Source organism: Mastomys coucha, unplaced genomic scaffold (genome assembly GCF_008632895.1).
Source record: "Mastomys coucha isolate ucsf_1 unplaced genomic scaffold, UCSF_Mcou_1 pScaffold1, whole genome shotgun sequence".
Taxonomy (NCBI): domain Eukaryota; kingdom Metazoa; phylum Chordata; class Mammalia; order Rodentia; family Muridae; genus Mastomys; species Mastomys coucha.
Window position 1 is genome coordinate 90336992 of NW_022196891.1, and position 11545 is coordinate 90348536.

The 11545-nt window shown below is 45.0% G+C and overlaps 1 protein-coding gene across 2 annotated transcripts in view; it reads right to left on the reverse strand.

Moving 5' to 3' along the window:
• Positions 1-404: 404 nt before the first annotated feature.
• The window catches only part of Utp25 (UTP25 small subunit processor component), a 21593-nt gene continuing 10452 nt past the window's right edge, over positions 405-11545 (reverse strand). Inside the window, exons 7-12 of one of the 2 annotated variants that reach the window (XM_031339466.1) lie at positions 9946-10165; positions 9215-9417; positions 7051-7233; positions 6820-6932; positions 5833-6078; positions 405-1507 (exon numbers count right to left, since the gene is read on the reverse strand). In XM_031339466.1, coding sequence (XP_031195326.1) covers positions 1264-1507; positions 5833-6078; positions 6820-6932; positions 7051-7233; positions 9215-9417; positions 9946-10165 — 1209 coding nt within the window. In that variant the 3' untranslated portion in view covers positions 405-1263. The remainder of the gene's footprint in view (positions 1508-5832; positions 6079-6819; positions 6933-7050; positions 7234-9214; positions 9418-9945; positions 10166-11545) is intronic. The other variant, XR_004109848.1, reaches the window with a different exon arrangement.

An 11545-nucleotide genomic window follows, 5' to 3' on the forward strand; every position in this document is an offset into this window, starting at 1 on the left:
GCCTGAGGTGAACACTCTTATCTTAAAAAAACAAAACAAAGCAATGAACAAAAGAAAGAGAAAAAAACTAGAGAGAATAAAGTAGAAGTTGAATTTTTAGTTTAGAGTGGAAGTTGGTCAAACCCTGTCTCAGACAGGCAGTCAGTCAGGAGACAGTGAGGCAATGCAAGCCAAGCGGCCTAATAGGACCCAGTAAGGTCGCAGCCTCACCTAAGAAACATCTGACGGACTTTCTGGCCTCAGTGTCAACGTCAAGACATGGGAGCCTACAGTCCTGTTGGTGTCTGCTCACTGTCTAGACCAACCGGTGAGGCTGGCAGTCCACTCTGCAGAGCTCAGGCTCAGGCCTGTACTTCCCGTCATCTGAAGCTTCCTTCCATTGAAGCAAGGGTCACCTGTGGTGGTTCTTATTTGCAATAGTTTTGTTTTTATAAAAGAATTTAAAATAATGCTTCTTGATTTTAAAACTATGATCTTTCTTCTCATTTTCACCTGTTACACAATTCAAAAACCAACTTGGTGCTGAGGACAAAAATCAACCTTGGGTCCCAAATGGTGTTACTTGAACTGTAGAAATAAATGCTTTATACAACGTGATTGGTAAATGTACATCTTAGCTATTAAAACACCGGGAAGAATCTAAAAAGATCAGTGAATAAATGTACTCTTCTAGGTTAGAGTATAACTTTTTGAAAGTTTGGCTAGGAAAGTAAAGTGCCAAGACTGGGACACAGCCCAGGACGCCTTGAGCTCTCAGCCAGGCCCACGGGCAGTAACAGCAACACTTTAAGAAAAAATGGACAGGCAAGTCAGAGCATCTTCCCCAAATAAAAATTAAAACCATGGGGCTGGAGCGATGATGGCTCAGCAGGTTAGAGCACACTGCTCTTCCAGAGAACCCAGGCTCAATTCCCAGCACCTACATGACAACTCACAACATGTCTGCACTCGTTTTAGGGGATCCAACACCCTCACACAGACATAAACGCAGGCAAAACACCAATACACATAAAATAAAAATTAAATTAAAAAAATAAAACCCTAAGTGAGAAGTTCCAGCTTACAGAGTGTGGCAAGCACAAGCCTCAGTTTCTCAGTGCTGCAATCCTTTAGCTGCTCTGGGCCCCGACAGCTGTGGCTATCCACACTGGTCACACTGCACTTTCCAGTGACCCAGGACAAAGACGGTCTGGAGCCTGCTCCTGGGACAGTGAACAGATCAGGTCTATGAGGTCCATCAATGTAGTCTGTCCTACTCCACACTCATTTTTCTCCGGTGATAAAGAGGTGAACATTCTTTGGAGACTGCAGCATCTGTGCCGCCCGCTCCACACCAACCACAGCCGCCAGCCTCTGGGCATCATACTTGGAATACAGCACAGTGCACGTCCACGTGGCCTCCTCTCCTCTGCTGGTGGCTCTCAGCATATTACAGACCTCACTGTAGAAGTGAGGGTATGTTGGCAGTTCATAGAATATCAGGTTCCTGATGCCCTTTATTGTGTACCTGTGAAAGAGGAAGGGGGCATGAAGAAGTAGCAGGAGCTGTGCTACCAATGGTCTCACAGGCACATGGCCCTACAAAGTCTTCACAGGCATGTGGTTCTAGATGTCTGGGTGAGGGTAAGAGCACAAACCATGGACAGTAAGTTACCCCAGACCTAGACGGTTTATGTTTGTGACAACAAAACTGAATTCCTGATGCTGAGTTTATAATAATGATAACAGAAATTTGTATTTATTTAAAAAAACATTTTTGGAAGAACTTGCTGATCTGGAACTTGACAGTAGATTAGGCTGGCCTCAAAACCCACAGGGACCACCTGCCTCTATCTCCTCTGTAGTGCTGGTATTAAAGATTGCACCTTGATGCCCAACCCAGTTTGTAAACTTGATATTTATTTTATCATCATCATTATTTCTTTTTTATGGGGCAGAATCTCATGACAGAGCCCTGGTTGGCCTAGAATTTGTGGTGTAAACCATGCTGGCCTCAGCCAGGTGAGCTACAACATCTGATTCTTTAAACAAATTTATTCATTTTACTCTGTGTGTGTGTGTGTGTGTGTGTGTGTGTACACGCATGCACACATATATACCACAGGAGTCAGTTGCCTTGTTTTCACCACAGGAACCCAGATACCTTTACTGGCTGGGCTATCTCACCAACCCTATATTTCTTTAGAGACAAGCTCTTTACGTAGCCTAAGCTGGCCTTAAACTCATTATGAAGCCAAGGGTGGCCACGGACTCACAACAATCCACCTGCCTTAGCCTCCCAGAATGTTGGAGTTACAGCTGTGTGTTACCACCTAGCATTCTGCATGGGCTGAAGTAAACAGAGGGCAGCAGACCAGAACTAAAAAAGCTGTCAGAGGAGGAGTGATGCTCCCCTGGGGAGGGACTATCCACTGGGCCTGGTAACCTGAGCTCCATCTTGAGTTCAACCCCTGGAGTCTACAAACCAGAAGAGAACTGATCCATAAAGATAGCTTCTGATTGACACCTGTGTGTGTGCGAGCCAAATAAAAATTAAAAAAAAAAAATTCTGCCAGAAAAACTATTCACTTAATTTAATATTCCCTTCATCATCAGGTATGAGATCATCAACAGGGATGAGGTCAGAGCCAGGACATAAACGGCACCCATGCCAATAGCACCTGCTGGTCCTTTCTCATCACCTTCTAAGAGGCTGCCTGAGGCTCCATTCAGCACCAGGACAAAGCAGCTAGTTAGTTTCAGCAGCTCACAAATTCCCACCTCATTCCCTGCAGCAGTCTTTATGATAAGTTTTCCTTTCAAAATCCATTGTAAAGCAACAAATAGGTTGGTATATCATCAGAATACATGCATATGTATGTGCTTGCAGAACTGTGCACACAGCATGCCAAGGAACCAGGACAAACTAGTCTCAGTAGCCCTCTACTGTGCCTGAGACCACAGATGCTCAGCTCTGTCACCGGCAGCATTTACACAGAGCCTGGTACTTGCTTCACAGTGTCAGTGCCATAGGAAGAGTCATTAACTAAGGCTCAGAGCACTCACTGCTCTTTCAGAGGACTCAAGTTTGGTTCCTAGCACTCACACAGCAGTATGTACTAACTCATCAGAAAGTCTCTTTTACAATGGGAACACCTACCAGACCTACCTAGTGTTCATCACTCCTAGAACCTGGACTCACACAATGCAGGAAGGACCAGCCCCACCCCAGCAGCCACGCTGAATGCTCAGCAGCCTTCGTTGAGTTTACAACTTGCCCAAAGCTTGCAATCTGCAGCACTGCAGCAAGGAGCAGCAAAAGTACAATGAGCCATCCTGGCAGAGAAGTCATGAGCAGACACCCACCCGGCTACAAGACACCTTCAATCTTCTGCTTTCATTCTCAACACTGTCAACCATCCTGCTGCATACTACTATGACAACCAGAGCCAGCCCAGCAACCTAAGGCACCTCAATCCTGTAACACACAGCTTGTGAGAAGGAGCTCACTGCATTCCACCCCTGGGGTTGAGCCCCCTCCACTCGGGCTCATAAAAGGAACCCTGGAGAAGAAGTTGGAGCCCTGACCCATGATCTTGCCTTGCTGCTGCCTGCTCCTCTCTGGAGTACTCTTCCTTCACCATCACTTGTAACAAATCTACCTTTATTTTCGCTTCTCTCTCTTATTCAGCTCTGTCTGAAGACATGTCTGAGACACGGAGAACCTAGACATGGAATCACAGAACCCTGAGACCCCATCTAATAACACACACACTCTAACGCCAGGCTGAGCTCAGCAGAAGAGGGCCTGCCCAGCTCATGCCTTTTGGTGTTTCCGCCTTTCAGGTTAAATACAAAACTGGATCCAAAGAAACTACAGACCAAAATGTTCACCATGTCCTTGGTAACTTGCCTGTTTGTTTTGTTTTGTTTAGGGACAAGGTTTCTCTGTGTAGCTCTGGCTGTTCTGCAACCCACTCTGTAGACCAGGCTAGCTTCAAACTCAGAGATTCGACTGCCTCTGCTTCCCGGAGTCCTGGGATTAAAGGTGCATTTTATATGCTCAAGTGCATTGTCTGCATATATGCATGTAGACCAGCAGAAGGCACTGGACTGTGAGCTTCCAGATGGTTGCTGGGAACTGAACTCAGGACCTCTGGAGGAGCAGCCAGTGCTCTTGACCACTGAGCCATCTCTCCAGCCCCTCCTTGGTAATGCCTTGACAGTTAGAAACCCTGAGGTCATTAACCATGGCAGAGAAGTGTGCACTGTTGCACTGTAACCCATCTTCACCCCGAGAAACACCTGTGAGCCTGGCAAGCATGAGGCATAGGCTGAGTCTTGTCTTCACACCGAGCTTCAGACTTGATCAGAATGTGAACAGTGTTGCTCAGGGACCATTCTGTCTCCAGAAGGCTCCTTTCACACGTGCCCTCTCCTTGAAAAGCTGCTGAGACACTTGAAAGCAGTGCCTAGCTCAGTTTAAAAACTTGAAATGGCTACAATCACATTGGAAAAATTTCCAGCCATGCAGACAGTGTGCTTCCATTTGCTAGAATGATAGAAAGCTAAAACCTTCAGGAGGTGTAACTCCACTGTAAACAGAAACAATGAAGCCAGCAGCACGCACTTACGAGCTCCCTGGCCGAGCAGCCCAGATTGCCAAGAATGAAGCCAGAAACAAAGATAATTATTTTTCAGCAATATATTACATGTAATGCTACATCTTTGTTTGTGTAACAGTAAAATATTTAGAAAGGCGTCATGCCTAATCTGCTGAGCCCATGCAGGCTGCTAGGATTCCTCCCTCATCATCCAGGAAAACACATACATTTGGAAAACACCACTCTGATACCAGCATAAATGAAAAGGTTCTCATGGTCATGCTGCATGGCTCAATGTCCCTCAAAGCTTGGAGGGCTTTGTGTGCCTGGCAGACCCTTGTTTGTATATATTATGCCAATTTAATAAAGCAAAAATATCAGCCAAGTATGGAGGTGTGTGCCTGTAACCTTAGCAACTGGGAGGCAGAAGCAGGAGGATCAGGAGTTTAAGGCCAGCCTTGGCTAAATACATAGTTCAAGATTTTCTTGGGTTAAATAAAACCTTGTCTCAACAAAATGAAATAAAAAAGACAAAATAAAAACAGGTAACTCAAAATCCCACCACAGGAAACTGGAAAGTAGGATTTGGACTCAATTTCCTTCTCTGTAGTAAATCATTAGAGGTTTGCGTCTGGCTGCAGGACACCTGATGGAGACTTGGAACACATAAAGTTCAACTATCTAGAAAACTGGGAGTTAGTTCTCTCCTTCTACCATGTGGGTCTTGGGAATTGAGCTCAGGCCATAGCCATCTAGCAGGTCCAAGAAGCTATTATTAACTAACAAGCAAATTAAGATTTAAAAAGCAATGGCAAAAAGTAGCCAAGATGTTCTGTTAGTGACCTGGCAGTAAATTTAAGCCCCCATTGAAAAACTAAAATTATTCAACCCGGAGTCCCTTGAGATTTTTCCACTGCTACCATCAAGGGATCCAGAACTTTCCAGGGTAAGACAGCCACCTGGGAACGCTGCCTCAGGGATGCAATGCAACCAGTGCTCAGCCTCCACCTCCCTAAGCTCTCCTGTGCTGATCCCATTTTGCTCCTTCCATTCCAGACCACACAGGGTTCAAGCTTTGGTTTCTAACCTTTCCAACAATGCCCAACCAACAAACCACCCACCCACCAACCCACAATACAGAGCTAGCATCACCAACCCCACTGGCTTTGTCCACAGAGCAGAAGCAAGGTATGTATGCATAGCCCCACAGAGCCGTGTCCCTCAGTGGGTAGAGCCTATACTGTCTTACCTTTTGTAGAAATGGAAGCGTTCTGTGAGGAGCAGAAACTGCTTCTCTCCTTGGAGAAAGAAGTGTCGAGCCCTGGAGATCCCAGACTTCTGTGTATACTCACAGATGTGTGTGAAGTTCAGCTCTTCTTTCTTGAAGTAATTTCGGAGACGTACAAAGTCAAAGTAGGAGGGGACATAGATGAGTGTGTGAGACATGACAGCATCCCGGTACTGAGGCAAAATCTTGTTTATGAAAAAGTGAAACCTGATTAGGAAAGGCCAAGGACAAGGTTAACAGTCTACAGCTGAACTCACAGTAGGGCAGACAGTGTGGGGCAGCAAGGCACAGCCCAAGAGAGATCCCCTGAGGACAAAGACAGCTTCTTTTCAAAGACTATATAAGGATAAAACTAATACATGTAGAAAAGGAGGTGCTAACTAACAGTTAAGTATAAAGGCAGATTTGGTTCCATATACGCCAGAGAAGTAGTTCACACTAGCCACCTCATTCACTCAGCAAATAAGCCTCACCTGTCTAAGACATGATAAGCATATGCCCACAGAGGGCACATGCAGGGAGCCAGACAATCTGCCCTTCTTTGAAAGACTTATAATTAAGTCAAATGACATCGAATATTCCATAGGCCACAGCAACAATGGTGTGATTTTTTTTTGGGGGGGGGGGTTTCCGAGACAGGGTTTCTCTTTATAGCCCTGGCTGTCCTCAAACTCAGAAATTCACCTGCTTCTGCCTCTCAAGTGCTGGGATAAACGGCATACACCACCACTGCCCAGCTCAAATGGTGTGATTTTGCAGTGTCCCAGCCTTGCTTCTAGCTATAATATGAAGACCAAGCCCCAGTTTCTACCTGGCTTGATTCCTTCTCTGTTTAGGGCCTGGCTGAGTTTAGTCTGGGGACCTAAATTGATAATCAGTAATCCAGTGCTAAATATGCATCCCAAACCAGATCTCTAGATGAGGCTCTATGGGTGTGGGTAGCGTTACCTGGCATCAATTACTGAAGCTAGGTCTTGTGCTTCCATTCTTTGGAAGACGTGAGGGAGCTGCACCAACACATGACTGATGGAGCCCGTCATGGGGACATTCCTCACAGCCACCTGCCAAGAGATTAAGAACCTCAGGAGGCAGGCAGGCATCATTTGTTGATCACATGCCCTTAACTTTATGACCCAACCTAGTCTATGCTTCAGGACAATCTGAGGACACAGGACTTACCTGGCCTTGAGCATTGACACAGTGTTTGTTGAACACAGAGTTGATCTGGGCATCCTGCAGGGCACCAAAGAGCAGGGTCTGGCGGTAGTACTTGGACCAGTTATTGAGGCTCCACATGCGTACTCTAGAGAAGTCCACGCCATGTGAGTCCAAGGGTAGCAGGTTCATGTGGTTCATCAAATGCTTGGAGCAAAATACCACCCCATTAGTGTCTACCGAGCATCTGTGTTGGGCACCCATAAACATTAATCCATCATCCCCTTTACCTCATGAAGTATGTTACCATCTCCCCAGTGACAGTAGAAAAATAAGGCTCAGATGGTGACCTGCTCAAGGTCAGCTGAATACTCTAGTAAGAATGTAAGCACAAAGTGGTCATCCCCAGGCCCTTTCAAAGAACTGGTTAACCACTGGAATTCCTTTAAAGGAATTTTTAGAATTAGGCATAGTGGGGCACTCCTGAAACTCCAGCAGTCCAGAGGATGTGAGGCCAGTATGGTCTATATAGTAAGCTTGAGACCAGTTTAGGCTGCAGAGTGAGACTGTCTCAAAGACCACAAAAACTACTGAAGGGACCAGTGGGAAGGGGAGAGAGAGGATAGACAGGGTGAATATGGCAAGCATGACACACAGGCGTAAGAGGGTCACAGAAAACCCATCACTTTACATGTTAACAGAGAAAAAACCAGTAACAAAATAGAAAGTGTAAAGAAACATGACTCATTGTGAAAAAGGAACTTGTAAAATGCAGATTTGGGGGGCTGCTGTCCCAGACTTGGACAAAAAGGGAAGCCACATGGGAAGCAGAACCTCTGTAGTTCAATGACTGGATCTCAAAATACCAGAGACAGGGATGGTTTATTGACAGATTTTTGCTGATTATGTCCCAAGACTGTATGTCCAATTCCCAGCAGAGCAAACAACAAAAAACTAAAACAATACCACTAGTGGCTAAGAACTATGCCATGTGCTCTGCCTCAGATTAAAGAATATGCTATCATCCATCAACAGACCTTTTCTAGGTTCATTTTCTTTCCTGAGACAGACTCTTGCTGTGTAAACTCTACCTGGCCTGGAATCCTGTAGTCCAGTCTGGCCATGAACTTACTGTAATCCTGCTTCAGTTCCCAAGTGTCAGGCTTATAGGTGTGAGCTACCACACCTGGCTTGCCTTACTCATTTCAGCTGCATTTTAACATACTATAAGACACACTCCAAGGGTCACAACTGCTACAAATTACATTTTCACTTTGTAAGTATCAACTGTCATTGATGTACCCAAGCTTCCAGTAAAACTCAAGTCTTTAGGTGGAAGCAGAGGTGAGCTGTCATCTGCCTTAGAAGAATCATAGCTCTGATATAAGAATAGTTCCACTCTACAAAACTAGAGCCTGACAAGAAACACTTCTCAGGAAACAAGGTCCACGGACGAATGCTAGTCAGGGCTGAGAGCACCTGCTGTTCTTCCAGAGGACCTACGTTCTATTTCTAAAACTCATACTGGGCGGCTTCTTTCTAGGGGATTATATGCCTACTTCTGGCACCCACATACATGTGACATACAAACAAGCAACTAAAACTTTTAAAAATTTAAAAAACATACCCACACACACCAACAAGAAATATTAGGCAGCTGGGTATGGATGCATGTCTATAAAACCAGCACGCCATTCCACATGCCGAAGCAGGAAAATGGAGTTTAAGTACAGCCTGGGCTACATAGCAAGCCCTTGTCCTTTCCAAAACACTTTAATGCCATGTTTTCCCATCTTGACTATGTGAACTATGTGAGGGCTTGTCTCCAAATAGGTTCATGATGAGAATTTCTATCCACCCACCCAACTATCCTTACTAGAAAGAGACCTTTGAAGTGGGAGAACTCTTTTGGGGAAATTTGAAAACAATGAAGAATTTTCCCCTTTCTGGTAGTTTAACAATTTGCTGCCCTGTTGGTAGAAGAGGAACAGAAGAATTTCACAAACTGGAAGATGTAGAGTGACCTCCTACTTCCAAACCAAGGTGGTGGACAATCCCTGACACACAGCTGTGCTGTCACCAAGCTGGCTTTGATTAGATGTGTGCCACAAATAGCTGTTTTAGACTTAACATCCAGCATGCACTGAGCAAGGATGCTGTTCCTCCAAAGGGGAAAACCCAGCATTACCAAGACATGTTCCCAGTTCTGCATCAGGTAAATGTCAGCCTGGTCAATGATGAGAAGCTCAACAGAAGACAGGAAGTCAAAATCTCTTTTCTTTTCTCCTTCACCACCAATGATGGTCCTCAAGCCCAGGGGGGAGGCAATGAGGATGTCGGAGGAGTAAAACGGGGCATAGAGACGGATGCTTCTCTGAAGTATTGCCACTCCTGAAAAACAGCATTTGTCAGCTCCCTTACCAGCCTTCAGTTGCTTGTCACCAGTGCTGTATCCTAAGCTGGACTCTCTTCAACATACAAACGTTTAGCTTCTAATCCCCAGGTTCTTACTCATGCTCAGTATATGTTTGTAAATGAGGCCCAATATAAGCAATGAACACTTTCCCAAGAACTTAAACATATTTAAAGGTAAAGGGAGCTAAAAGAGACAAGCACAGCCATGAAAGCTAGGCGCGTGTCTAAGGTTGGGTGGGCACTCTACAGACAGGATGCAGACCTAGCCTTACCCACACACATTGAGTTTTCTCCAGCCTCCTCCAACTGACATACCCAGAGATTGCCTAATTATATGTACCAGCTGCAACCAAACCATTTCAACAAGGCCTTTCTACATGGTCTTGGAGTCTCCACCCATACATCAAGGCAGGAGGCCTCAAAAGCACACAGTTCTGATAGAAGACTGAGTCAGGGACCCCTTCCAGCTTTCCCAAGGACCTCCACCTTGACAGGAGCCATTACCAATCCGGAAGTGGTCATCAATATTGCCCACGAACACAGCTTCATAATCCTCAGGCCTCTTCAGGTTGGGAGGTCTCTCCTCAGGATCGGATCCATACTCCTCCCGAAACCTCTTCTTATTGCTTACAATGATTTTCTTCTTGCTGTCCCCCTCAAGGAGGCTGATGAAGAGCTGGACCACCCGAAGGGCAGCTTCCCGGAAAGGCACCACTATAAGTACCTGTGGGAGGCAATGGCAGGTCAGAGCTAAGCATCTGGACAAAAATACCTAGGCTTGGTACCAGAAGCCAAGTGTCTCCTGAATTTACACAAACCCATCCTAGGAACTTTTAGCCCCAGGCTCTATGAGAGACATTTCTCAAGCAAAAAAGGGGAATACTTTTCAGTATAAGGCAATACCCATAGCAGCAGTGGAAGCTCAAGGATAAGTCTTTGAAGGCAAAGTGAGATCTACTCAAACAAATATAGTGTAGCAGTTTGAATGAGAGTGGCTCCTACAGGCTTGTATATTTGAATGCCTGGTCCCCAGTTGGAACTGTTTGGGAAGAATTAATAAGTGCAGGCTTGTTGGAGGTGGTGTGCCGTTGAGGGTGGAGACTTCTGACATGCTGCCTGTGCCTCTTTCAGACTTACCTGTGGATCAAGACATGAGCTCCCAGTGTTCCAGCCACCATCTCTGTTCTACCCTCAGACTCCATCCCTCTGAAACTCTAAGTCCATCTCTGTTCTACCCTCGGACTCCACCCCTCTGAAATTCTAAGTCCATCTCTGTTCTACCCTCAGACTCTGCCCCTCTGAAATAGTAAGTCCAATTCAATGCTTTCTTTTATATGTTGCCTTAGTCATGATGTTTTGTCATACCAATAAAAAAGGGACAGAGTAAGAAAAAATACAGAAAAGGATTAACAAATCATTTTATTATTATTATTATTATTATTATTATTATTATTATTATTATTATTATTATTATTATGTATATTCTCTAGAATAGTTTTTGAATCCAGTGATGAAAACTTTCTGAACTGGAAAATCAAGACTCAATTTCTCAAGCCCTATTAAAATGCTTAAAGATGGTACATAAAAGATGATTCAGTGTTTTAGAGCACTTATTGCTCTCGCAAAGGACCAGAATTTGGCTCCCATCGTTCACAACCACCCTACCTCCAATCCCATGGGATCTGACTTCCACAGGCACAAGGCATACATGTGGTGCATATACATACATGCTGGTAAAACACTCATACACATAAATTTATAAATCTAAAACTAAAGTTTCTACTGAGCAAAGAATCAGAAGATGCTTAATACAGAGCTAGTTTGTAACTACCTGTTATTCTTGGGCAATAATAAGACTCAATGGTGTGACTCTAGTCAAATCATTAGATTCCAATCATAAACCTGACTCTCAGACAGCCTCAACTGTTATACCCAGGAGTCTGAGGTAGCCTCCTAGAAATGCAACCAGCTGGTCAAGAAGTAAGTAATTGCCCTCTATGCCAGACCACGATCTAAGAGGCTGGATTACAGGCCGCGCAGTGGTGGTGCACACCTTTAATCCCAGCACTTAGGAGGCAGAGGCAGGTGGATTTCTGAGTTCGAG